The sequence below is a fragment of the Gouania willdenowi genome, chromosome 9, assembly GCF_900634775.1.
Source record: "Gouania willdenowi chromosome 9, fGouWil2.1, whole genome shotgun sequence".
NCBI lineage: Eukaryota > Metazoa > Chordata > Actinopteri > Blenniiformes > Gobiesocidae > Gouania > Gouania willdenowi.
This window is the reverse complement of record NC_041052.1, coordinates 6,619,594-6,647,313: the sequence shown is the minus strand read 5'-3', so window position 1 is coordinate 6,647,313 and position 27,720 is coordinate 6,619,594. Positions and strand designations below refer to the sequence as shown.

General features: G+C 38.0%; 1 protein-coding gene across 2 annotated transcripts; it reads right to left on the bottom strand.

The window, feature by feature from the left end:
• On the bottom strand, window positions 1-27,720 carry LOC114469659 (ADAM metallopeptidase with thrombospondin type 1 motif, 12). Of its 2 annotated transcripts, none has more exons than XM_028457377.1 (24): window positions 27,455-27,720; window positions 26,984-27,342; window positions 17,033-17,210; window positions 16,685-16,896; window positions 16,198-16,281; window positions 14,590-14,714; window positions 14,356-14,505; window positions 12,938-13,081; window positions 11,656-11,800; window positions 11,497-11,589; window positions 10,388-10,533; window positions 10,124-10,293; window positions 8,913-9,046; window positions 8,654-8,774; window positions 7,178-7,422; window positions 5,873-6,014; window positions 5,654-5,780; window positions 4,459-4,669; window positions 3,274-4,368; window positions 3,025-3,177; window positions 2,753-2,929; window positions 1,377-1,523; window positions 1,138-1,291; window positions 1-1,059 (listed from the first exon to the last, which is right to left on the bottom strand). In XM_028457377.1, exons 1-24 carry the CDS (start codon window positions 27,567-27,569, stop codon window positions 920-922), a joined length of 4,767 nt encoding a protein of 1,588 aa, XP_028313178.1. In that variant the 5' UTR covers window positions 27,570-27,720; the 3' UTR covers window positions 1-919. The 2 variants fall into 2 exon arrangements, with proteins under 2 accessions (XP_028313178.1, XP_028313180.1); XM_028457379.1 differs by having other exon boundaries at window positions 1-1,056.

Here is a 27,720-nt window from a genome sequence, read left to right as displayed (position 1 = left end):
TGCATGAAAAATAATGACAAGTTTTTATTTCATGACCCAGTTACAAAGCAACATTGTCATTATTTTGTAATGAGGGACAATCAGTTGAACTCCATCCCTGACAATGATAGCACCTGTGCACATCACACAAACACAGCAGTCGTTGAAAGGCTGACATGAGAGGGATGACCTGCAACACCTCTTTACCCATCCACAAATGTGACACTGCAGGAGGAGCACCACAGCATAGATTGCACAGTACTGCAGATAAGTGGCTTAATGAAGATGCACCATGTTGAAAAAAAGTGCAAGCTTTGAGAACAGAAGCACAAGCAAAAGAAACGACTTATTAACATTGTAATGAGGTCAGAAGATATTTTTTTTACATTCTGTTGCTGCAACTTTAAAAAAAATTTTTTAATAATCTTATTCAAGTGTCAAGCTGTGAATCCTCAACACCCCAGTTATGACAGTACAGTTATATTTTAAATGCCTTTAATTAAAATTAAAAAGAAAAAGTTGTACAATGTAATTGTGTTTTTTTAGATTTCTTAATTAAAATATTTTTTTCTTTTGCCAAGGTTTTAAAATAACATGCATCACAAAATAGAGTATTATGATGCCTAAAAAATAAAAATACATGTTCCAAAAAAAAAAAAAAAAAATCTATTAAAAAAGAAAACCAAGAGAAAATGTTCAATTTGAGTTCAAAATTTTACCCGAAATTTTTTTATAAACAAAAAACCGAAACCTTGTTTTTCTTGTGTTCATATCTGAAGGAAATCTGATCAAGTACTGAAGCCTTATTACAAGATCTACTGTATTCATCACCAGGATGTAACTTTTCCTTTTCCTGCCCACAGTTTTCTTTAGGTTAAATCAGTCGACCCTGTTTAGTTTGTGCTGCTGAAGATGTTGCTTTCCATCAGTGAACAGTCTGTTATGATGTCTCCAGACCTGGGTGGAGCTGGCAGGTGACACAGCACTGTTTTTGAACCGACCTGAGAGCACATCGACCCAGCAGCTTCAGTTTGTCACAGAATCGAGATGACATGGTGTTCTTCCTGCAAACTGGACCTGCTGTTCCAGAAATACAATGTTCAATTGTGTGTTTCTTTTAAATGCATGGGGACAACTACACAGGACAAACATGTTCACCTGGGATTGTCTTGCACTCTGGCATCTTGCATTTCCTTTGAATTTCTGGTTTGAAAATCTTCTCGCAGAGGTTGTTTGGCATCACGGCTGAATCTGAGTCGCTCACACAGCTCGCTTCACGCTGCTGCTGACCGCCTCCACAGCTCACAGAGCACTAAAAGTTCACAAATTTATGTAAAGCCACTTTTTTTTCTGAGAACAGCCTATGGAGGTCCTTGAAGGACCATAGGTGGACTAACCTCGCTCCACTCTTCTGTCTTCCAGCGAGCGCAGGGCTTTAAAATGCACGGCTCTGTGTGGTTCGGCCTTGGCGTGGAGCTGCATCGATGAGGCTCGGGGCAGAACACCAGCCGCTCCCTCACACCCTCACCGCAGCTTCCAGAGCACTGAGAAATGACAAAAGGTCCAAAATCTCTTTAGCGAGCTAAACACATTTAAGATGCATGGTTTAAATCAGGGTTGTGGTCAATTATAATTATAATTGCATATCTGATGGTTTTTCAGGCTATTTTCTGTCTCCTGACATACTTCGACTGACAACTACCAGTCTTCGTCAGAGGAGTTCTGCTGATTGCCTTTGATGCTTCCTTTGACGTCTCACTTATGTAATAGTTACAGTGAGATTCATTTTGTCTTCTTTTTGAATAGCATGCCATATTGAAGTTTCGAAAACCTTTACGAAACCTCAACTTGACAGTCGAAATATGTTGGAGATAAAAAATAACTGAAAAGAAAAACCTTGTCTGAATAAACAAAACCTCAACTTGACATGTTATTAAAAAAGAAGACAAAATTAATCTTGCTGGAGCTATTGCGCATAATTGATATTTAATTACAATGACATCATAATTTTAATTGTAATTTAAGAAATCTGTTGCTGTAATCTTAATTGAATTGTAATTGAGTTCAGATAATTGAATTGTAATTGTAATTGCGATGGAAATTCTATAAAAGCTGTCAATTAAAATGTAATCAAACTCAAACCTGTGGAACCATGATACAGTTCTATGGCTCATACATACGTAGTTAAACATTGAAATATGTTACCTTATATACCTGTCAGTTCTCTTCAGGATCATTTTAACATTAAACAAAATTAAGGCTCAGATGCCCACACCAAAAATAATATCAATATTTTTCATTGATTAGGAAGCCTAACAAGGAAATCAAGAGATTAGAATCAAATTAGATGAAATATATATTTTTAGTGCATTTTACAGCTGAATGAAGACATGGTTAAAAACTGACCCATTAACATAAGAGATGCTAACAGAAAGCTAACACAAGAAGGTTACATTTTATGTGGTTATTTCAGGTTTGGTAATTGTTATTAATTGAATTTAGCTAATAAATAAAAATATATAACTGTAATTTTAATTGTAATTGGAAAAAATCCCAGTCACCGTAATCATAATTGAGTTTTAATTGAAGACGTAATTGTAATTGACCCAAACCCTGGTGTGAATACAGGCTTAAAACCTCCCAGATTAATTTTGTATCATAATGGAGATGATGTCTACGATATGACAGCACCAGTATGGATGCGTTCAGGTAGTGAACCATTTCCTTTGATAGTTATGCAGTATCATAAAATCTGAGTCAATATGGTACTCACTGGCCCCCAGGGGGATGAACTCCAAGCCACGCAGGGCTTATGGGGGCAGGTAAAGGTGCTTTGGGGTCTGCTGGACACAGCCTGACAGTGGAAAGGTCTAAGAGGCCGTTTAGTCTGGGAATCAACACACTGGACTTCACGGTATCTCTTTCCCACCAATGCACAGTGATCTGGACACTGTGGCAAATAAGACGCACACAAAAAGAAGTATCTCAGGGGTGAACTCAACAATCTTGGACAGAGAGATGGAGTCCTGTGTAATGGCTGCTCACTTTGCTCCAGCTGCCACTTTGCCAGATTGCGCAGGGTTGAAGACGACACGTGCGCGCTGGCTCAGGTTTTTTCATGTTGGCACAGTCGTCGTCATTCTGACTGCTGCACATGACTGTTCTCCATATCGCACCAATGCCACATGTGGTTGAACACTATAGATGGTAAAAATGACTGTTAGAATCAGTAGAAATGAAACGTTTCCAATGAAAACACATTGTAGATGGGAGTGATAGAAATACTGAACTTGCCTCACTCCAGTTTCCAACAACCCAGAATAGTTCCTTGTGGCTTTGAACACCAGTAGAGTTGTTCTGTGGTCCTCCTGGTTGTTGAGTTTGGTTCTTAGCTTTGCCTCCCTTGGCGGGGGTGAAGGGCTTCTTAGATCCAGAGGCTGAGGGTTTTTTCTTGGAAGGTACAGAGGGTTTCTTTGTCTGAATCATCCTTACTGTGGGCTGAGGTGGTGCTGCAGTTGTGATTAGCTTTCTTGCAGTTGTTCTTGATGGTATGACAGTGGTCAATGGGACCGTATGTGTCCAGTAAGTAGTAGAAGTGACACGCTGGGTGATGTGAGGGTTAGACCAAGAATGAGGACTTGTGGCAGGTTTTCCAGTGTTGGTGTGATATGTGGAGTGGGTGGATGTAGATAAAGGTCTTCTGGTTACGGACATCGTCCTTGGATTTGTCTCTAAAGCAGGTGTGATGAGTGTCTGTGGTGTGAGAGTGGTTGAACGAAATTTCTTGTGTGATGTAGTTGTTACATCCAGGTCAATAATCTCCGCTGTTGTTTTGTCATGAACAGTATAATGATATTGTGGTGTGTAAATCACATCTGCAGTGCTTCCTTCTTCAGTTTCCTCCTGATCTTCAGTTGGCATTTCAATTATATCTATTTTTCTTTTCTTTTCAGTAGATTTGGATTTGTTCGAGGAAACCTTATTCATGTTCTTACTTTCCTCCATTACAACAACTTTGAAATCATCATCGGCATCAATGACTTTTGGTATTCTGGTTAAAATGGAGGTGGCAGTTGATGAGGTGATTGTAGTGGTAGTTTTCTCATTTAGTAGAGTTGTGATCTTTGTGCTGACAGCTGCTGTAGGTGTAACTGTGGCTGTAAAGGTGGGTGACACAGGAAGCGTGGTAGACATATTTTTTAGTGGGTAAATATGTGGTCGGTGTTTCGGTGACTCCCCAGGCCGCCTACGTAAGCTTGAGTTGGGGCAGCTCTGTAGTGCACACAGGGATCTAGACCTGGGTTTAGTGGCGGGGTCGCAGCTCTTTTTGAGTGCCAGTGCACATGTGACGGTGCGTGAGCGAACAGCTCCACCACACGATACAGGACACTGCAAAGATGGAAGAACAATTGATGTTATGTGGCCTTAAAGTGATAGAGATCAGAAGAAGTAGTAGAATCAGAAACTCATTCAGATTACTTCTTCCCAGTTGCTGACAGACCAGTCCTGTCCACAGGGGATGTCTCTGTTGCAGGGCACCACAGGTTTCGGTTTAAGGAGATGCTTGCATTCCACAGGGTGAAGAACTCTTTCCTCGCCCGAGACTGTCCTCACACACAGAACTGTTCGCTTCCTCATCCCATCTGACCCACATGTGGCCGTGCACTGCTGCCAACCTCCAACCCACCACCTGGGGATAATAGAACACACTTTCAATAAGAACTGAGATATTAGGTGTCGTTTTATTTTTCAAGCTTCTAAACCTCATAACTTAGATTTTTTAAAACTGTGCCTGTATGTCATCCAAAAGTAGTTTTTATTAATCGTCTGATATGGATTTACTCACTAACAAATATGAACTGTGATTTCTTGTGTTTTTTCGTCAAACAAGATGGTGAGCTTTGTTTTGTCGTACATGTTCCCTGTGGTCTGACATTACTCTGATTATGTCCGCATTGAAATGTTTTCGTGGAAGCCACAATATCAACTTCCACCATTGTTTTGTCAACAATTTTCAATCTGTAAAAACATAAAAAAAGTCATTTTGGCAGGGTTTTTAGGGGCACACTGGCAGTGGATGAGAACAACTTGTGGATGACATACAGGTACAGTTTTAAAAAATGTTAGTTATATGTTTAAGCAGCTTTAAACCTGTCATGAAATCACCTGAGTCCGAGCTGAATTTATGGCATTAGTTTTTTTGGCCCTGTTTTTAATCTATTGCAAGGCAAACAACAAGTGCAGTATATAAGTCTATCCTAACCTTGGTGTAGAATAACATTTGTTTAACCTTAAGCACTTTCTCAGTTACTTCTTATTCGTGAAACAGAGTTTAAGTAACACAAATATTCAACAAGTAGGATTGGAATCTAATCTGTCTGCGATGGACTGGCGCCCTGTCAGGGGTGTACACCCGCCTAACGCCCAATGAGAGCTAGAGATAGGCACCAGCAGACCCCCTGAGACCCTGAAAGAAGGAGAAAGTGGGTCAGAAAATGGATGGATGGCTGTCTGCGTGTTTTGATAACACTGAACCCTATATTGCTTCTAAAGGAAGATTAGCATCTTGCGTGAGAGCTCTGTCATTGGTTGGTTTGTGAATATGCGTAAGAGACGTACTAATGATAGAAAAAATGTTTAATCAGGTAAATGACAAACATTGACTAGCACGTACCTTGCAGGGCAGTCCATGTTTTTGCACTTGCGGTGTTTGTCATCAGGGCGTTTGCTTGGGTCGCACAAAGACTCGTCCACGACGCCCACGTCCACCTCAAAGCAGCGCACAGGTTGCTGTTGCTCACCTAATGAAAAACCATGATTCAGAGCTATAGAAAATATCCAATCAATGAGCTTTTTCGATAGACATTATTCTCTTGTCGAATGAAACCCTGACCTAAGCCACAGGTGCTGCTGCAGTCCGTCCACGCTCCATGTCTCCAGCTGTAAACTGGTTCCAGGATCTCATTGTGAGTCTGTTTATTCTTCTTGGTGGTGTACTCATACTTTAAACCGGGATTCTTCTCCTGAAACAGCAACTGGGCAAACAGTGAGATTATTGGCAGAACTATCTAAAATTATATTCTAAACAATCCACTGTCTTTGAGGTAGTGTTGTAGACCATATTTTGACGGTCTTGTCTCAGTCCTGGACTGGCCGAAAGCAGGATTTTCTGTCAAGATCTGCACGGATCTGCTAATTTTCATCGTCATTAATGCAATAAAGAGAAGCAATTGGAACTGTTCCTGATTGTTTCATGTTGTAAATTGACTTCAATTTGAACTGAATTTTAGTTGAACAAATTTGTCAAGATTGGAGTTTTTTGTATTTTTTGCTTTGAAAGAGCTGCTGACACCTTGTTTCCATCTGTCATATAAAGAAAACTAAAATTAAAGTGAGAATGCTTTTTAAAGAGTGACGAAATCCCCAAACTACCTTTTTCTTTTTTCTGCTGAAAACAAATATATTTTGGTATGAAATAGAGTTGTTGATTGATTCTCTTCTTATGCTGACATTTTTGTCAAATTATTTCATTTTGGCAATTTTGTTGTAAAAATGTAAGCAAGTGCCCTCTATAGGTTGAAACCAGGCTTTGACAATTGAATTTCGCTATTGGCTGAGAATGGTAGTTTGTGACGTATTGGTGGCTTCTTACACTAAACTCGGGTGTACACATTTCATTCTGACATTTCGTAGATTTTTGGAGACCTGCCATTGTGCTACTGACAAAACATTCGGTCAACTTCAAAACAAGAGCCCTATTTACAAAAGCGTTACTAATGGAAGATGAGAAGAGATGCTTTTATTTTGAAAGGGGGATGTTTGATTTTTAGCCTAGGACAAGTAGACATTCTGCTTGCAATGCATCATGGGGCGGTTGAGTATGACTTGTGTGCCCACCGTTATTTAAAAATGTCTCGATACAGTATACATCTGGGTATTTCTCACATACTCAATCTTTTCATACTATCTAATGTGAATGCACTACATACTAATTTTGACCTCAAACTTAGTATGACACTTCGAACACGGCCTTGGTCTCAGACAATGTGGACTTGAGTACAACACTACTTTGAAGACATAATCATCAACGTGTTAAAATCATAAGGTGGAAGCATAAATAAAACATAAATTGGTGATTAGTCTTACTGTAAGTCCTAACAATTCATCATCAGTAGAACTTTATATGGGACTACCTTACCTGGAGCATGACTGGCTCTTTGATGGGTCCGGGAGCGGTGAGGTTCTCCATATTCCCGCTGCGTTCATAGAAGAACGTCGTCCCACCAGCTACATACTCCCCATTCCACTGGATGATATATTTCCCGTTGAGGAAGTACGTCTCTGACTCAGCACTCCTCAGAGCCAGGAAGTTACCTGCCTCCGCCACTTCCCTCACCAGGATGTCCCGAGCCCCCACAGGTATCACGCCCACATCCACATAGCCTGAGAGAGTCGGGAGGGGAGTCAGAGTCACACGGAGGTAATGGATGGCCCACCATGGCTGCTGCCACACTCACATCCAGACTACCAGACAGCAGCTCTCTGATCTTTAATAGAGGGTGGGCTCAGTCTGCGGGGGTGGTTGGCATGTGTGTGTGTGTGTGAGACTGTACCGGTGTGCATTCGGCGTGGGGGGCACAGTCCTGTCTTTGGTTTTTATTGTGTGTGGATCGGAAAGGGGGGTGGACGAAAGCAGCCATGAGTGGTTCTCTGGAGTTTAATGATGTTTGTGGGAATGTGTGTGTTTCTGCGATTGTCAAAGGAGGGGGAAGTGGGCCCTCGGTCGCAAGCTTTTGAAGTCTTGATACATGTGGGCTGGGGGTTTTTTTTTAAAAAAAGAAAGATGCTTCATGGCCCAAATAGGGGAAGAAATAATGGGAGTTCTTTGAAAGTCTTTTTTGGTCTTCGTCGTGTGAAGAATTTGCAGGTGCAAAATATGTTTTTGGTAACAATAAATTATATCAAAATGCATTAACAGATGTGTGCAGACACATTTTTATGCATCTGATTGGTTAACATCTGCAAACTTTAACATGGTGGTTACCATGACAACCTGAAAAAGTAACACAATAGTGCAACACAAATAAAGTGTCCTGACATGACTTTCTTCGTGTCCTGAAATGTATAAACCACTATTTTTCAACCTTGGGGTCAGGCCCCATGTGGGGTTGCCTGGAGTTGAAATAAATTTGCGTGAAATGTTTAGTAATTTGATTTTGTATTTTTTTATTACTGATAAAAATTAATTTTTTAATTTTTGTAACTTTTTTTGTTTTGTTTTTTACAAATTAAAACAACACACAATCTTAAACAACTGAATTTTATATTTTCACTTTGTCATATATAAATTGAGTTATTAATAATAATAATGAAATCTGAGCTGGCACAACTTGTTGCTAATACTTTCAACTCTGTATTTGTAATACTGATTAACTAATTCTAGAAAGGAAAAAAAAAGGTCTTTAGGGTCTTGGAAATTCTTGATATTAAAATGGGATCACGATCCATAAAAAAGTTGGGAACCTCTGGTATAAACTGTTTTAACACTCTTGTGCTTTTCCCAATAACTTTGCTCTCATTTCGTCTTTAAAAACATTTCCAATAACATTTATTCTCCTTTTAGGGTGAATTTTTTTATGTTCAGCTGTTCTGATATCCATTTTGTTATGCTCACCAAATCCCTCTTCCACATCAAACGACTTGTAAACGATCTCGCAACTTGTGCCGTCGCCCAAACAGACTCCACAGCGATCCTCCACTGCGTTGGAGTCGATGCCAAAGTCACAGCCGACCTCCTGGGGACGCAGCACAGACTCAACACATAAAATCTTAACCACCAACAAATTAAAGTCTAATGAAAGTCTGTCGCGCTGCAGCTACTCTCGTGTTACCCTCCTCCCAGTTTCTATCCATCTCTTACCCAGCCACACTACCTTGCACACTCCGTTGACGCAGATGTTTCTGGACTTGTTGTTCATGAAGCATGGCGTTCCATCAGTCACCGTGTCCAGCATCTTCTCAGAGAAGTACTCACTCACTGGTCGACAGTGCAGCTCGCAGGGGTTTACTGTGGATGGACATGTTAGAACTTTGCTATTTTTCTCTTATGGCACCAAGAAATGTTGTTTTTTATGTCTTGTTTATTTAAATATATACATATGTTTTTCAAAGTTAGTGTCAGTTTTACAGAGTATTCTTTGAACCAAAGCAAATTTTGTCTTTAAAAAGGAGTCATTTAATCTTTGAGTGGTTCTCTAAACCAGGGGTTCTCAACTGGTCTTACCCTGGGACCCACATTTTGCTTGTCAAAAGAAAAGTTTCTTTCAAAATAAAAGACGTCCAACATGAGAGACATAAGTATTTATCTATTTTTGACCAGCTGTCTGCTACCTACCCATTACAGGTCCGCGACCCACCAGTTGAGAAGCATGTGCGAAATTGAAGGGCTAAATTCGACTGGATAAAGTAAAACTGATTCAGAAAATATGAATCATTGTGTAAATTACCAAATAATTCAGATATTTGGTCAGCACCTTCAAATACAAAAAATATATTACACAGTTTCCCCATGCTTATATCACATGATGGCAGTCATTTTTAATCGCAAAATGTGAAAAGAACTTTTTCCAAAATCGAGCGATTTTCCATTAATGACTCAACAAAATTTTCCCAAATTAAATTTTACAAAATGGTCACGAAATCCAAGAAATTGATGTGGATACCCTGCAGTGATTGATATCACTCAATATCACCTATTGCATGGATATAGTTGGTGCCTTACATATTTTACATATCATTCACACGTGGAAGTGCAAACCAGTTTTGAAATAATTTCAATTTTGAAATTGTTCAGATTGTCTATTGCCTGTAATCTGTTCAAAATTATCAATATTTATCCATGAACTAAAAAAAATTTGACACCTCTGCTCTAAACTATTCATGGAGATTTACCAACACGATCAGATGTGAATAATTTACCATTAAATGCTGCCCCCTGCTGACTACTGAGCACTATTACATCTACGTGTGTGTGTGTGTGTGTGTGTGTGTGTGTGTGTGTGTGTGTGTGTGCGTGCGTGCGTGCGTGCGTGCGTGCGTGCGTGCGTGTGCGTGCGTGTGTGTGTGAGTGAGAGACAGCACTTACATGGATTAGCCACAGGAATCCACTGGTAGAGCTCATTCTGGTAGAGCACTGTGTCAAACTCACTGCACAGCATCTCTCTAAACTTGGGTTTGTTGCTCTGACAGGGTTTGGTGTTGCAGGTGCGATAACGTTTCCTTTCACCTGTGCAGTATTTCCCTCCGAACTCTGGCCTGTGGAAAACAGAAGCATGTTTTAATGACTTAGTAAAAGTTGTGATTTCATATTGAAAGTGATATATTGTTTTCTGTGGTTGGTTGCTCTTACTTGGGGTTGTTGCATTCCCTCTCTGCAGTCTGAGCTCCAGTCCCACATGTCCTGGAGCAGTGAGACCAGGTACTCCATGGACCCCAGCCTCCATTCACTGTCTCTGGGAGTTTTCCCACAATCACACACTCTCCAGAAATGCACCACTGCAATGAGGGGGAAAAATTAGTAATGGCACAAATGGAAAGAAACAACAATGTGATGCATTTACTCCCAACGTTCGTGAAATGGGCAACTTTGATCACAGAAGGGGACGCAAAAAAAGTGATTGTCTGATCCGAGGGCCACATTGTCATCAATAATGTCAGCATTTAGAATAATAACCAATCTGAGCATTAATGCAAAAAAGAACAAAGGTTTGCGTATATTTTTGTTGTCATTTTGTATTGTTTTTCATTTATTTTGTGTGTGCTTCTTGTTGTTTTTCGGTTGTTGTTTTTTTAAATCATCTTTAGTGTGTTTTAGTTGTCGTTTTGTGTATGTTCTGTCATTTTGTTTGTTGTTGTGTTTCTGAATTATTTTTGTGATATTTTTTATTGTCATTTTGTGTGATCCATTTAGTCATTTTGCATTTTTTTTGGTTGTTCTGTAAATGTTTATTTTTGTTTTCATTTTGTATATTTTTTTTCTCATTTTGTTTGTTTTTGTTGTGTGTTCTGGAGTAAGTTTGTGTGTTTTTGTCATCTTTTTTTTGTTTTTTTTTTGAGTCAGTTTGTTCATTTTTGTTGATGTTATGTATTCTTTTCTGTCATTTTATGTGCTTTTGTAGTCGTTTTATACTTTTTGTGTATTTTCGTTGTCATATTGTGTTTTTGGACTTATTTTTGTGCATTTTTGTATTTGTTTTGTATTTCTTTTCATTTTATGCTTTTGTTTTTGTCATAATGTAGTGTTTCTGGAGTAATTTTGTGTATTTTTTCTGTTGATTTGTGTATTCTTCTGACATTTTGTGTGTTTTGGAGTTCATTTTTTCTTTTACCTTGCAACTGCACAGAATTAGACCAAGGGTGGTGTTTGGCCCCCGGGCCACCTGTTGCCCATGTCTGCATTACAGTCATATATTTACATATACCAAGTTGCCCTTTATTAATAAGTTATATAAGGTTCACCTTCTCAGGTCCACAGCGAGTCCCATCAATAGGTGAGTCTAGTTTGGAGCGACACGTTCCATTCAACGAACACCAAAGAATCTGACAAACATTCTAGAAAAAAAACATCACGACCCATCACACACTTCCATTATCAGTTTATTCTTAAGTGATACTCACATCAACCTCTGGACAGAAGGTTGCATTGGGGCCGTACTGCAGCTGGCACTGGTGGTGTGTGGTGTAGCGGACCCCGAGACGGGCCAGTGGGGTCGTTAGGTCCCTCTTTGAGGGACGGTCGTCCAAACAGAAACCCCATCCCCGACTGTGACAGAATTAGATACAAATATATGTGGAAGTGACGATTTTTCTCATTTTAGATGTTTAATTATTTTTTTCAATTAATGTCTGAAAGGTTACTTATATTTAGAATTTACATGTTTTTTGTGTCATCTCGGTAATTTATTTGTATTGTCGAACAAGTGATTTAAAAACACCGCAATCAGATTTCCTTAACACTGTGGTTTCCAACTTTTTGATAGCACTATAGCACTATAGTGACAAGATGTTTTTTTTAGTTAGATTTATACTTTAGGAAGTTAAAGTATAGAATACAGTTGTTTGAGATTGATTGTTTGAAAGAGAATTTAAAAAATTACAAAAATATCATTTTAATCAGTAATATTTTTTTCAAATCAATTAATTACTAGACATTTCCGGTGACCCCATTTGAATTCCAGACGACCTCCATGTTGAAAAGAATTACCTTAACACAAGAGTCTAAATTGTATTTAATGTCAAACATCGGAGTTTCAACCTTAGAATTTAAAGCTGTAATCAAACAGGTATATCAGGAGGACGTTCATCTATTCAATCAGTTACGTTACAATTTATTTGGTTTGAGGTTTTAAATATTCTACATCTTCTAATTTCCTCAATGTCCTTCGAGGCAATGTCATTTTTGTTAAGACCGATCCTTCTTTTTCACCTGAAGAAAACTGGACGAAATGCAAACGGATGCAGTATGACTAAAACAATGACTAAAATGTTTGATATTTTCAGAAAAGAAAAACCTCGAAAATGAATCCTAAAAACTAAACTAAACTGAGTGACTTGGAGTGTACAATAGCTCCTAAAATGTAGCACTCACTCTTTAGTACAACATCTTGTTTGGCCAATCAGAAGTAACCTCTGTATTAAAGGATTTGTTGTCCTCTCCTGGAGGCAGGATGAAAATAAATATAAATACAAATATTTTTTGTTGATTAAAGTCTTTGTAAATTAAGTTTCCTGGACCTTGAGTTAAGTTTAAACTATAGTTTGTATGATTGAAATAAGACAATAAGAAATTGAATCAACATTTGCTGTGAAAATGAATTTGTTTTGCTGAATTGTTGAAGTTTTTATGAATTTAGACTAAAAAAAAAAAAGAAATAAATAAAGAAGGAGAATTGTTGCTCACTCCAGAAAGCGTGTGATGTATTCTTTGGAGCATGAGGACCAGGTGAGAGGAGAGCTGTCGTACATCAGCTGTCTGGACATGATGAAAGGATGTTTCCCCTCCAGCTCACAGTCATTTCCCTGACCATCATGGTGGATTCCAAAGCTTTGGTCAAACACACAGAAATAGATCATTACAAACTGTTCATGCCCTTAATCAGATCATATATTTCATCACAGAGAAAGACAATCTCTTATGGTTAATTTAGAAATAATGTGTATATATATATATATATATATATATATATATATATATATATATATATATATATATATATACACAGAGAGAAACCAGGCTGTGTGGCAGCAACGCTACCATTCAGACTCAACAGGATGTAGCAAAACATTAGCTTTACTGCTAAAATACTATTAGCTCAGCACAAACATAAAGTAAAGAAAGAATAAGAAGTAAGAAAGCATAATAATACTTAGCATGAATACATTTTAGGGCTGTGAATATTATTGCATGAACATTTGTTTCTTTTTTCTTTTTTTTCGCTTTAAATGGTCAAGGAATATTATTTATCTTTTTCTTTAAAAAAAAAAAAAACCTTTATAGAATGTACAATATCAGACAAAGATTTTTTAGATTTTTTTCTTTTTTTTTTAAAAAAAAAATCTGTATATATATTATAGAATGTGAAAATGTTTTCACAGAATGTACATTATAAGACAAAAAACACTTTTGCAAAATACTGACAATTTAAAACCACATACAAAAATACAACAGAAGGTGCAAGGAACAACATTAATGATTAATTCATATTCAAAATAACAGAAAATTTTGTGATTTTCTATTCAATTCTCTTAATTTAATTGAACAGACTTAAAAAAAAAATTTTCAATGATGCAATAAAGGAATAAAAACGTGGGACACAACCATTCCAACTAACCATGAATTTGATAGTTACCCTTTAGTTATTACGTAAAATTTTGGTAATTTAACGTATAAAATAACTGTTTCAGGATAAATGTAATTTATGTGCATAAACTTGGTGATTCATTGTGTCGTTTACAAAATTAAAACTTGTATAATTGTGATTAAATATGGTCAGATTTGCGATTAAATGGTTACTTTTCTTTAATCAATTCACAGCTTTACTTACAGTAAGTTTAAACAGGATTATTGATCGATGTGCATCCAAACCACAACAATCCCGTCTGGTGTCTGTTAATTTATACTTTTCTGTTTTACTGGTTATAAGATACTCAGCCCACTCCCTGCTGATGAGCTCAGGGATCAAATGTCACAACTATATTTGTGTAAATCTGATCATGGGAACAAGCTGCTTCCTTTGTTTGGACGTTCATTGTTTTGATATTACATTACTGAAGATTTGACAGCCACACACACACACACACACAGGCTCAGACAAACACCTGTGACCCATTTCATGAGCGATGGTGAAAGCGACAGGTAGTCCTGAGTCTTCGTTGATGTTGCAGCTTCGGTGAGGCTGACACATCCCAGACAGATGAGACAGACCCAGGGTCTCACACGGATGATTCATTGCTGCACAGATGTCTTTCCTGCAGACAGAATAAAAAAAAACATTGTTTACCTTCATATCATTCTAAATGATAAACTTCAGTGTGTGTCTGTGCCAGTCTCACCTGGTGACCAGCACGGCCACGTCATGGTGAGCTGGGTGTGTGTCGCTCTGAGGATTCAGATTCTTCTGCCATGCACAGAAACTGGCCAGTGTTGTGTCTGCGTGGTGAGCGATCTTCAACCCTTTCTGAAACAAACAGTGGAATATTCAATTATGTGTGATTATGTTTATGTACACCAGTGGAGTGGCTCTTAAACTATTTCTGTCGTGGCTTAAAAAAAAAATGTGTACAGCTCAGTTATGGGACCACAATGTTTTTAAATTATAGCTGCAGATTCTTGGAGAAATAACAGATAAAATAGAGATAAACAAGTAGTTTTTCTTCAGTCAGACTTTCATTTTGAGCTGTGTCTTTGGCTATAACATAGAAGAGCTCAAATTTGAGAAAAAAGACAAAATACCCACTAAATACATTTTTGATCTGCTTGCTAATGCTAATTCCTAGTTGTCATCTACAGCAGTGATCCCCAACCTTAGGGCTGTGGACCATTTGGTACCAAGCTGCAAAGAAAGAATAACACTATTATATACTGTATGTAATTTTTCTGGGGGTTTTATTTTGAAAAACAGACATTGGACTGCTTAAAACTGCTACCCTCTTAATTTTTTTAATTAGAAAAAGACAGTGTAGGCTTCATAGATAAATTATTTCAACTTAATTTTCTCTATAAAGAAAGGGGAAAAATTGGGTAGAAATTGCTGCTCAAAAGTTTGTTTTGATCTCCTCTGTAAACACTCTTATTTACATTGTTGGAAAAGTTTTACACATTGCATTGTTGCATGTGGGGTCTCGTAGAAGTGTTTTTATTTCATTTTTGTGTGTTTTCCTCTATACCCAGCCATGTGCCATACGTCATTGTCTTTATTTTAACCTGTGTATCTGTGTGTCTGTGTGTGTTTGTGTGGTGGATGGGGTTTATTGGGGTGGGTGTTTTTAACCTTGTAAATCACTGTTGCACGTTTTTTTTTGTATATTAAGCGTTTTATGAACAAATTTTTGATTGATTTTGCTAGACAAGGAGGACAGTGATTTGCTTGACACTGTTTTTGTTCTAGTTTGTTCTCAATTTTCCCCATGAAATCAGAATGAAGTAAAAACATTTATATGCACACGTCTCCACGACATCCCACAATGCAATGCGCGAAACTGTCAACAATTGAAGTTTTTTCAATGGAGATAAAAAACAAACTTTAAAGAAGCAATTTTAACCTTTTAAATCAAATTATCTTTGATTCATTGATCTATGAGGTCTACACTATGGATTTATGTATTTTGGTGAAAAAATGTAAGAGTGACTGCCCTCTATGGGTTGTAACCCCGCTATTACAATTGATTTTTGCTCTTGGTTGAGAATGATGGTTTGTGACGTTTTGGAAGCAGCTTTTGCCATGAACCACCACTGTTCACCTCTGAATGGGTGTGTCTTAACTGGAGCCACGCCCATAATCAAGGCATTTTAAAAAAAAAAATTCCAGCCTAGACCCACTTCAGGCAAAATCTCAGAGTTTAGTTACTCTTTAAAGTTGTAGACAAAATGTCCCAAATACAAAATATTTTATATACTTTTTTTAGTTTTACAACAAAAACTATCAAGACATGGGGTGTTACCTCTTCTCCTTGCAGCAGAATAAGGCGCACTAAAATGACATGGATGGCGTTCCCGATACTGGCATCATGAAAGATCCCTGCAACCTATCAAGGCAAGGCGAGGCAAATTGATTTGTAAAGCAAAATTTACATACAAGGCAATTTAATAATAATAATGCATTGGATTTATTAAGTACCTTATTTGTGCTCTACATAATTAAAAGGTGCAACAGAAAACAATTCATAGTTTAAAAGCCAATAGGAACATTAAAATCAGCAGTGAAAACTTAAAATCAACTATCATATGAATAAAAATCTCCCTCTCTCACCCACGCAGTAGAGAAAAATTTGTCTTGGATTTAAACATGTTCACATTGGATGCTTGTTCCACTTCTTTGCAGCATAACAACTAAAAGCAGTATCACCATGTTTGTTGGGAACTCTGGGTTCCACTATCTGACCTGTGTCCATAGATCTGAGAAGTTAGAACTCATGTCAGTCTTCTCACCATGTTCATGATGGTGAAGATGTAGGACTCTACGTTATCATGGCCGTGATATTCTATGAGCTTGTTGTCAGCCACCACCATGGTCTCCACCCATCGCTCTCTGCTGACGGAGCGCTGCGAGCGGGGCGGACTCTGCTCCCCGCGCTCCTTCTGCTGCTCCCGCTCCCACTCCTCTCTCTCCCTCTCCGCCTGGACAGCGTCACTTGGCGCATCTGAAGCATGAATAATTGAATACATGCCTTTGCAGTATACACTTGTGGATTATCCTTGCTTGACACACGCTCCGACAAAGAAAAAAAATGCTTTGTTGGATAACTCAGTTTAAACGCTCGCTTGCAAAATACACACCTCGAACTCCACAGGGGCTGGGTGTTTCCCTGGACTCAAAGCTGCGTTTCTTTCGGCCTTTTTCAGGAGCTGCTCTTGGATAAACGACGTGGGGCTCTGGATTTCCTGCAGGGTCATCAGGATCCTTTGGTAGAGGTTCAATGAAGAAGTGGCCCTCGGGCAGAGAGAAGAACCCTCTCTAACAAAGCACACAACAGGACACATACATCAAATCATTTCATGCTGCTTTATGTCAACAACTTCAAAGCTGCTGGAGACTGAAAGTTTTTTATGAAATAAAAACGTAGCGTAGGTCTCTCAGATCAATAAATCACTGGTCGGAATAAAGATGGTATTGTAAAAGGTTCAAATTGGTGCTCGAAAGTTCTTTTGATCGCCACTATAAACACTTTATTGACAAAGTTTCGCACCATTGCATTGTGGGATGTGGAGTTTCATAGAAGTGTTTTTACTTCATTCTTCATCCTCTGATCCTTAAACAACTTTAAGACTGAGGTGTTTATCAGATAAAGACGTAGTGTAGGTCTCTTAGATCAATAAATCCAAGGTCATTGGTCGGAAAAAAAATGTGTAAAAGGTTCAAATTGGTGCTCGAAAGTTGTAAACACTCGGTTTATTGATGAAGTTTCACAGCATTGCATTGTGGGATGTGGAGTCCCATAGATGAGTGCATCAAAGTGTTTTTAATTCATTCTTATTGGGATTTCTTGTGTTTCTTTGCAGATGAAGAGGACAGTGATTTGCTTGACTCTATTTTTCTCCTAGTTTGTTGCCAGTATTCTCCATTGTATCACCTTACTTACATTCAATTTAGCCCAGATTCAGATCTCTCCGTGTAAACCCCAAAATAAACATCCGCCATTGTTTTGTTGCAACTTTTAGTGAAAACACCAGAAATGTGTTGGGAAGTCACTTGCCAGAGTTTTGGGGCAAACACAAGAAATCATTGTAAGAATGCTTCTATGCATTCGTTTACGTGACTCCACAACCCACAATGCAATGCGCAAAACTTTTCTGACAATGTCAATAAGACAGATCGAGTTTACAGTGGAGATGAAAGCAGCTTTATATACACTGCAGTACGTAGAAAAGCTTCTTAAAACTATGGTTGGGCATTGAGCATCGATTTGTCCCGGGACTAACTTTCGGATTCTCCCGGAAATGTTAACATTTTAAAACACTTTTGGGTCGCGGACCTGTACTGGGTGGGTCGCGGACAGTTGGTCAAAAATAAATTAATACTTAATATCTCTCATGTTGGACTTGTCTTTTATTTTGAAAGAAACTTTTCTTTTGACAGTCATGCTGTGAAATGCATGTTACACAGGAAAATTTATAGATTAATGTTTTTAAAAAGATTATATATGTGTGTTTTCAGCAGCGATTTCAGAAAAAATAAATTTGCTTGGTTTAATTCTAAAAACGATTTAATGACCGTGGTAAAAAGTGGGTCCCAGGCTGAGACCAGTTGAGAAACCCTGTTTTAAAATTTTAATTCCTACTTTCGATACCCAGTTAGCAGAACATAAGAAGAAGCCGCCGAACACCAACGAAGAAGAATCCACTGGAAGCGTTTGCATTACCACGCGACCATGAACAGTGTGCGGCCGCAGTCTAAAGTGTGGCTTCACTCGATTCGGTACAACACTTGTAAAAAGATTATATCATGCAGAGCAGGGTGCATGACAAACATGATCATTGCACACTGTATACAAGTATACATACAATATATACATGTAAATACAATATACAAAACATATATTCTACAATCGCCTCTTAAAAGAATCTAAATCGGGAATCGTTAGGAATCAGAATCGGAATTGGATTCGTTCAAATTTAAACGATGCCCAACCGTATTCTTGAGAATGGATTTATCGATGATAAAACTTTCCGTTACCAGCAGCTTTAAGTATTTTTTTTCCAAGCGTGAGGCAAACGGCAAAAGCCTCACGAAGATGAGTTTGTGTTGTATCTTTTATGAGCTCAGCAACAAATTATCCCACAGTGCAGGGTTTAGTAATTGCTCCACTTAAAAGGTGAGAGGGGAGACGTTTGGCTTTAAAATCCTGCTGAAAAGGACGTTTCCATCCGGCTGGAATCTATCATTAGCACACAGAACCGAATATGAACCTTTTTTTCCCCTTCCCTCAGGCACATTCCCTCTCTCTGATAATACAACTTCTAGCTAAGTATGCCATGCGTGTTCTTACTGGTGCAGGCAATTCATTTGCTCAGGTAGCGGTGCTTGTGAACACAATCGTAGGCACACAGACCATACCAGAACAATATATAGGCATTCTTTGAAAGCTTGCAACAACTGAGATGCATTTGTTTTTAACTTTTTCGTGTAAGCACAGATGCTTTTAATAGAGTTGCTTTTATTAAGTGATTTTGGTGCATCTGTGTTTGTGTTTTCTATCCTACTGTGTCCAAACATGTTCAGGCTGTTGCAGAATCCTTCACTTTTGTTAACCTGACTTTCAAAATAAAAAATGATTCTCGATAATCACACACATAAAAGGGAGTTTAAATGGCACTGAAGCTGCAAAAACAAACAATGTGTGGTGTACAGTTTTATTGGGGAGCTTATTGCAGCTGTGAAAAATGAGGCCATGCAGTATTAACATTCAGGCTTCCTGGACCTCAGATCCACTGTTAACACAAGTTCACTGCTCAGTTTTCTGGGTCAATGTGAAAACTTTTGCTTGTGTCTCTTGGAGAAAAAAGAATCCCTGGAAGCCCATTCATTCACCAGTCTGTAATGCAATGCAGAGGAATCCCAGCACTCCATTCAGGGAGTTCAATAAGTGCAGATTATGGATCCCTCTGGAAAGATATATTACACCAAGCCTACTTTTTTTTCCCAATATGCTACACATGTTCTTAAACTGAAACAGAGACTCTGATCTGAGAGTAACTTTGTCCATAAGCTGCTAGGAAAACCACTGTAATATTGAACTTACACAAAGGTAATCCTGCATATTTCCTTCTGGTATGTTACCAGTACTTTTTGCTGGAAATGTAAAAGTTCTAAGTCTGACTCAGAGCATGGCCTGGGGCCAGCGTTCCCAGACTGTTGTTGGACTCATGTGCAAAGCATATATATGCTGATATGGTTATGGTCCACTGGGAAAGTCAAACAATATTAGTTCATTTCCGTATTCTCTATCTTCATTCAAAAAACTTCAAGCACATACATGACCTGACCGGAACACTGTAAACACAAAGATTAATGCAAAGTGTAACCAGAAAAATAGTTCCTTTGGCATTCCGTAAAATGGGAGCTTTCCGTCATCTCTGGAGAATTAAAGTTGAAGTGAATCCCAGAATATGAAAGCAGGTGGTGATCTGAAGATCAACGAGGAAGGAATGCAACAGAGAGGCCCATCCAAACATTGCTCTGCATGATGTGTGCTGTGTATGCATACCAAACGCACACCGACTGTGCTGCGGCCTGCAAAGCTGTGCTTGTTCCAGGTTTGTTCTAATGTTACATGTGATCCTTTAACAGTGCAGTCCGCCAAGAAGGTTAGTTTGATTATTGATTTAGTTTGTCTGTTTCCTTGTTTACATCAAAAGTGCTGAACACATTTTCTCAAAATTTCAACCAAAGATCGACTATGTTTTCAACCTTGAGGTCAAGAGTCCATTTAGGGTCGCCTGGAATTTAAATGGGGTCACCAGAAATGTCGACTAATTGATTTTATTTTATTTTAATTACTGATGAAAAATCTTCTTTTTTTTAAATTAAATTGTTATATTATTTTTAAAATTAAAACACAACACACAATCCTAAACACTGTTGTTGGACCTATTTTATAGATTTAAATAATGTAATAATTTCCCTTAAAGTGGATAATTACTGTTTATTTAAAGATAAACCTGTTTCTTTTTGTGGGATTTATTTATTTGATAGTGTTCACTGGGTACATCAGTGAGATGTTAGTCAGGTGTGAACCCAGCAGGTCTCTCAGATCTATGGACACAGGTCAGATAGTGGAGCCCAGAGCTCACAGTAAACATGGTGATGCTGCTTTTAGTTGTTATGCTGCAAAGAAGTGGAACAAACTGCCAGCAGAGCTGAAGTCAGCATCTAATGTGAACTTTTTAAATGAAAATTAAAGGCACTTTTTTTCTCTACTGCATATGATTGAGAGATTTTTGGTCATGTTGTTCTTATTGATTTTAAGCTGTTGAATGTTTTTTGTTGCACTTTTTGATCATGTAAAGCACATTGAGTTGCCTTGTGTATGAATTGTGCTATACAAATCAATTTGCCTTGCCTTGGGTAAATTCTAAAGTTGAATGCACGCACCAGGTGATCCTTCATTAACGGGGCAGGTACGTAGGAGGGGCAAGCACCGGGAAGGTAAATAGTTTTTTACCTGGAACCTCAAATGACAAGAGGAAACGACAAGTTATCAGCGATTTGTAAAGGAATAAACCAAAGAAACTGTAAAGATTGGTTGGACACTTTTTGATCCAGCGTAAAGTCCAGTTTTTCTGTGCCCCATGTACTTTGATTTGAGTTTTTTGCTACGACAACTGTGTTCTATACTTTCACTGTATACTATAAATACAAATAAAATGCAGCATAAAAATATCTGAGCTGGCGCAATTTGTCACTAATTCTGTATTTTTAACGCTGTAGCAAACGTGATCAAAAAACGACTTATCTTTATGAAATTTGACTCATTTATGTCAGGTTGGTTTAATCCAGATTGGATCTGGATTGTGCATTTTATAGCAATTATATTTAAAAATGGGGGTGCCCATAGATTTGGACCTACTATATTGTTATCAATGGGGATAGAAATTTCTTCCAAGCCTTTAAAGTGAGAATGATCGACAGATAAAAGCAAATATCTGACGAGATTTAATGCTTTGTGATGGTTCGCGCACTCTGACTCCTCTTATTGTGATATAACATTACCCTGAATGCATTCCAGCAAAAGCTTTATTCATTGTTTTGTTAAAACCAAGAACATTTTGGGTAAAAAGTCTCCAACTAAACTTCAAACTACATACTGCCTGAGGCCTCAGGAGTGCATAGAAGGATATGAGAAGAGGTGGGGGCTCATTACTTACATTTGAATAATCCAACTTTTCACCTTAACAAGCCAGTGTTCTTTATACAAACATCTCCTTTGTTTCTGACAACATGATTTTAATTTAAACTCGTTTTTTTTTTTTTTTTTTTTTCTCAGACGTCATCGTATTCATTACCCAATTTTCAATCTGCAATGTGCCTTTAAGTGTGGAAAAAAGATACCAATATAATAGACCTGAACCTGCATGATCTTGTTGTGAGTCGTGCCTGGGGGATTACCAAAGCCTTCACAGGGGAAGAGCTTCAGGTTTGTTCACATTAGTTTTTTCTTCCAAAACTAAACAAGTCCAGTGAAGGCAGCCACTGATTCCTGCAGCTTTACAGTAAACACTAAAGAAGAATGGTGACCGCTGTCTCATAAAGACACATGCTAAGGTAAATACAGTAAATCTCATCCGTGTAACGCTAAACTTCAGCGGTGGATGGATTATTGTTGTTCCAACGAGATGGAAAATAATCAGAAAAAAAGTGCTGATACAACAAGAATTATATTTGTAACAAATAATCCTTTTTTGGATTTTTCTACACATCACTTGTGTCTTTTATAACACAAGATTTCAATATTTTCTCTGATGTGTTTCATTTCACAAGGCACGTGCTCCCTGCATGCATTACAATGATTTCATATTGCTTTCGGCAGTGAAGATAAATCTATCATTGTACGCAACAAATAGCTTGATATACGTGATAAGCTATAGTTTATGAATACAGTAGTTAATAGAATAGTTTATGAAATTATTAATAACAATAGTTATTCTGTTTCTGGTTCTAATAATAATGCGATTTTGGTTTCTAGACTTTTTGTTCATTTTCCACAATCACAAGCCCCTAGTAATAAAAAAATAGAAATAATTGTTTTACCTGCTTATTAATGTTATTGATATTTCTGATAATAAAACTGATGAATTTTCTATCAAACAGCATTGTAGTACACAGTATAAATGTATTTAAACCTGGATATAGCTAACGCGTGTCATTACTCCGGGGCTATTGGTACGTTTACCGAAGTACACGTACGTAGTGCGTTAGGGTTAGGTTTAGAGTTAGAGTTCTTTTAACAATTTTTAGGGTTAGGGTAATGTTTAGTCTTAGTCACGTGACCTAAACTGGCCAATGAGGGGCGTTGCGTACCGATAGATTGGCGGTATATTGATAAGGCAACCATACGGATAGCCACTGCCATAAGATTTTGTGGTGTAACGCTATTTTATCGATGTAGCAGGAACAGAAAATATGTTATTGTTTTTTACACAGTAAAACATCCCACAACTATTTCTACAATAATTCCCTCTATTGACCATTTGTATACGCCTTATGTTTCATTGTTTCCTTTTTCACTCAGAAAGCCTGGCTACAGCTGGTAACACTGGGAAATTCCCTTTGGAGAGCGCTATCAGTCGGTCTCCTAAGAGGGGAATGACCTCGACAGCAGCTGGCAGGATTTTACTCCCACATCTGTTTCATTTTGTGGTTTCTCTGATTGTGTTTTATTATAACCTACACACAACAGAATAGTTGTTGCAGTTAGTGATTTTTGTAAAAAGGACGGATAAATTATTATAGGAAAAGTTTCTTTACACAAAAAGATGGTTGACGAGACGTAAATAACTTCAACGCTCACAGATACTGGGTGAGATATGTATATATATATATATATATATATATATATATATATATATATATATATATACACTGTAGTTATCCTCGTATAGTTTATAAAATATGGTGATGTATCTACACATTTTTTTTTTAAAGTATGTCTACTTATTATTTAACTTTTTTTTATTGTAGGAGTGGGTTTTTTTTCTCATTTTTTAAGAAAAGAAGTGTCATGGTTTACTCTGAATCCATTTAAAATACAATAAATAGATGATTCTGCCAGGGTATATAAACCAATCAGCAGAGCTGCTTGTCCACCTGATAATGTGGTCTTCGCTGACAAATCACAAATTACAAGAATTAGCAAAATGACACTCATAAAAGAGAAATATTCTATACCGAGCCTTAGGAGAGGAGTTCCTGTTGTGACTTAATCTAACTTTTACACTCTAACTTTTAGTGAAAACACATCATTGTATCCTCCTTTACGCCCTCCTTCTTGGGATGATCATTTTTTATCAGATAAAGACATAGTGTAGGCCTCAAAGATCAATAAATCCAAGATCATTTGCCTAAAAACAAGATGTCAAAGGTTATTGGAAAAAAAATGGTGCATTGCATTGTGGGATGTGGAGTCCTGAAGATGGATGCATGGAAGTGTTTTTACTTCATTCTTACTGTGATTTCTTGTTTTTGCCAACTCTGGCAAAGTGATTTTCCAACACATTTATTGCAGATGTTTTTTTGGGGGGTTACACGGAAAGATCCAAATACGGCTGAAATGTCATGGCTGGTGGAGAAACGCAGTAAATCATAGTAAGAATGATGTAAAAATACTTCTATGCATCCTTCTACTGGACGCCACATCCCACAATGCAATGCACCATTTTTTTTCCGGCAACCTTTTACATCTTTTTTTCGGGCAAATGATCTTGGATTTATTGATCTTTGAGGCCTACACTATGTCTTTATCTGATAAAAAATGATCATCCCAAGAAGGAGGGAGTAAAGGAGGATACAATGATGTGTTTTTACAGGAGACTCCTCTCCTGAGTCTCGGTATGCAATATTTCTCTTTTATGAGTGTCTGGTGAAGAAACGCAATAAATCACAGTAAGAATGATGTAAAAACATGTCTATGCATCCTTCTGCTAGACTCCACATCCCACAATGCAATGCACCAAAGTTTTTCAAAAATTGTCAATAAGAGTGTTTACAGTGGAGATCAAAACAAAATTTCTAGCGGCAATTTCAACCTTTTACTGTTTTGTTTTTTTTCAGCGAATGATCTTTAACTTATTGATCTATGAGGCCTACACTATGACTTTATCTGATAAAAACAAATAAAAAAAACACCTTCCTGAGCAGCTTTATTAATATTGAGAGATTATTTCATAGGTTTTCGTATTCTAGACAGTTTCTCTCTTTTGGACTCTTTCTTTTTTTATTTGTATTTCTTTGACTTCTCTTTGGCTGCACTTGTCTCTCCCATTCCTCAAACATCCTTACCAAACTCTATAGAAATATTCAAAAAGTAAAAACCATCTTTTGTGTGTTCTCCGTTGAAGATGAACAAAGAATTTCCTCGTGTCCCGACAGGTTCTGGAGGGTTTTTTGGACAGTAAACGAATGAATACATGAATGAGTGAAAGAGAGAGAGAGAGACTGTATAATTGTGAACAGAGGAACATCTCAGACACAATAAAGACAAAAGGAGTCTCATAGAGAAGCAGCAGCCGTCAGCAGGTCTGCAGAGCTGCGCTTCTGCAAACAGTGTCAGGAAGTCTTTGAAGAGCTAACAGACAGAGCACTGTCAATGACATAGTGTATCAGCTTTCTAAAGCAGCAGCCGCTCTATTGAAAATCATCCTGATGAAGAATGTGTGTCATAAATGAGACGGTGGTTATAAAGTAGAGCCTGAACGATATGGGAGTTTAAGGGCCGATACAGATATTGTTTGTTTGTTTGTTTTTTAAAGCAGATATCTGATATATCGGTTGATGTATGAAATATGAACATTGATATACACAGGATGCATACTGTACATGAACACAAATTCTTATAATACTCCTGTACTCCTCTGTTATATGTGATTGTCTTTTCATGTTTTCTTGGACGGGATGTAACTGAAACCAAGTTTCCCCTCAGGGATGAATAAAGGACTCGGAATCTGAATCTGAATCTGAATCTGAATCTAAATCTGAATCTAAATCTGATTCCCCAAAATATGATTCAAGACAAAGAAGCAAAACACGACTGAATTAAAATAAGGAACTTCAATCACTTCACTTCCACATAAAGACTAAGGTGAACCTGTGAAAACTGTATTTATGGAATAAAAATGTTTTCAAAATGAAGTTGCTCAAATATCAAATAGTAAGCTAACTGTCAACAATGATGTAGTGAATATATTAATTTTATATCATAGTCTAATGTTGATTAATCAGTGACAGATAAAATCATTCCAATTAAATTGATCAGGCTTTATTTAAAAAAACTCTCCCACAAGTGGGCCTGGGCAATATGTCAAGATTCAAGATATAGCGAGATTTCTATTTTGGTGATACAGAAAATTACAATATCACCGAAAACTATATTTTTTTATTCTATAGTTTTTGTATTAAAATACTTGTTTTAGGAGTTGCTGCTTTCACTGCTTCTCAGAGCAGCAGGAAAAGCACAGTTAGATGGATCACTACAGAACTCACTCACACATGCTGTCCCTTAGAGGAGAAAAAGCCCCAAAAAATGGCACATAGTGTGCAGCTGTTTGTTAATAAATGTGACATTTTGCATTAGCAAATTTAACTCAGAATTGTCTCTCTGGTAAGACTTGGAGTTAAAATAATGGAGATTTATATTGTTTATCATCATTTTGAGAACAAATATTGACATATGAATTTGGTGTATATCGTCCAGCCCTAACATGAACACTGAGATGTGGATTTTAGTTGTTGTTTGAAACCAAAGTAAATACTTTCTCAACCTTGTTAAAAGAAACCTAATGAACCTAACTTAACCAAGCTTATTCCATCTTCTGTATTAGTTACTTTCAAACCTACTTCTGCCTGTGCATCTGTTTATTAATAAATGCGCCGGTGTGGCATTTTGTATCAGCAAATATAACCCAGAATTGTCTTTCTGGTAAGACTTTATAGAGTTAAAAATATCAAAGTTTTATTTTTATCAATATTTTGAGAAAGAAAATATTAGTTATGAGTTTTGGTCCGGCCCTACTCACCAGTCCTCTGCAGGTGCTGATGGCAGCAGTTCCTCTCACGTCATTGGCTTCCACTGAGCCGAGGAGGTGGCAGGAGTTCCCCTCAGGGAGATGATGCTCCTCTTTGGTATCACCTCTGTTCCTCATCTCCAGGACGTAGCCGTTTGAAAGCAGGTGATCATTTGCAGTCAGATTGAAGATCAAGGTTCTACCATTGTACTCGACTTTATAAAAAACTGGCTCCTCCTGACCAAAGGATGGAAGGTCACGCTTGGCTCGGCCACTTCTAACGTGGTGGGACACAGAGTGGGACATGAAGTCTCCATCAGCGCTGGTCCTCACTGGGTGGACGATGGACACGTCTGAGTTGGACAGAGAACCTGCAAAGGAACATGATGAACACAATGAGCTTCAGAACTTTGTGATTGTCTTGTCATTTTTCGTTGAGAGCATGCACAGCTTCAGCTTCCCCCATGTGTGGCCCAGACTGACCTGGCCCTGCAGAGAGGGAGAACACCCTGCTGGGGTCAATGCGCTCTCCATGGCCTGGAGCCACAATCAGGACAAAGAGCAGCAGGAAGAGACGCGACTCCTGTGTGCATGGCATGATTCATGGGTTCAAGAACAGAGAAGGAGTCCTCGACCCAGCAGATCCACAGCGTGAGGAGGGAGGGACCAGTCCGATCCAGAGCTGCTCTGTGTCATGACATGAAGACGCACGGACTGGGAAGCGTGCCGGGGAGGACTGGGAGCTGGAG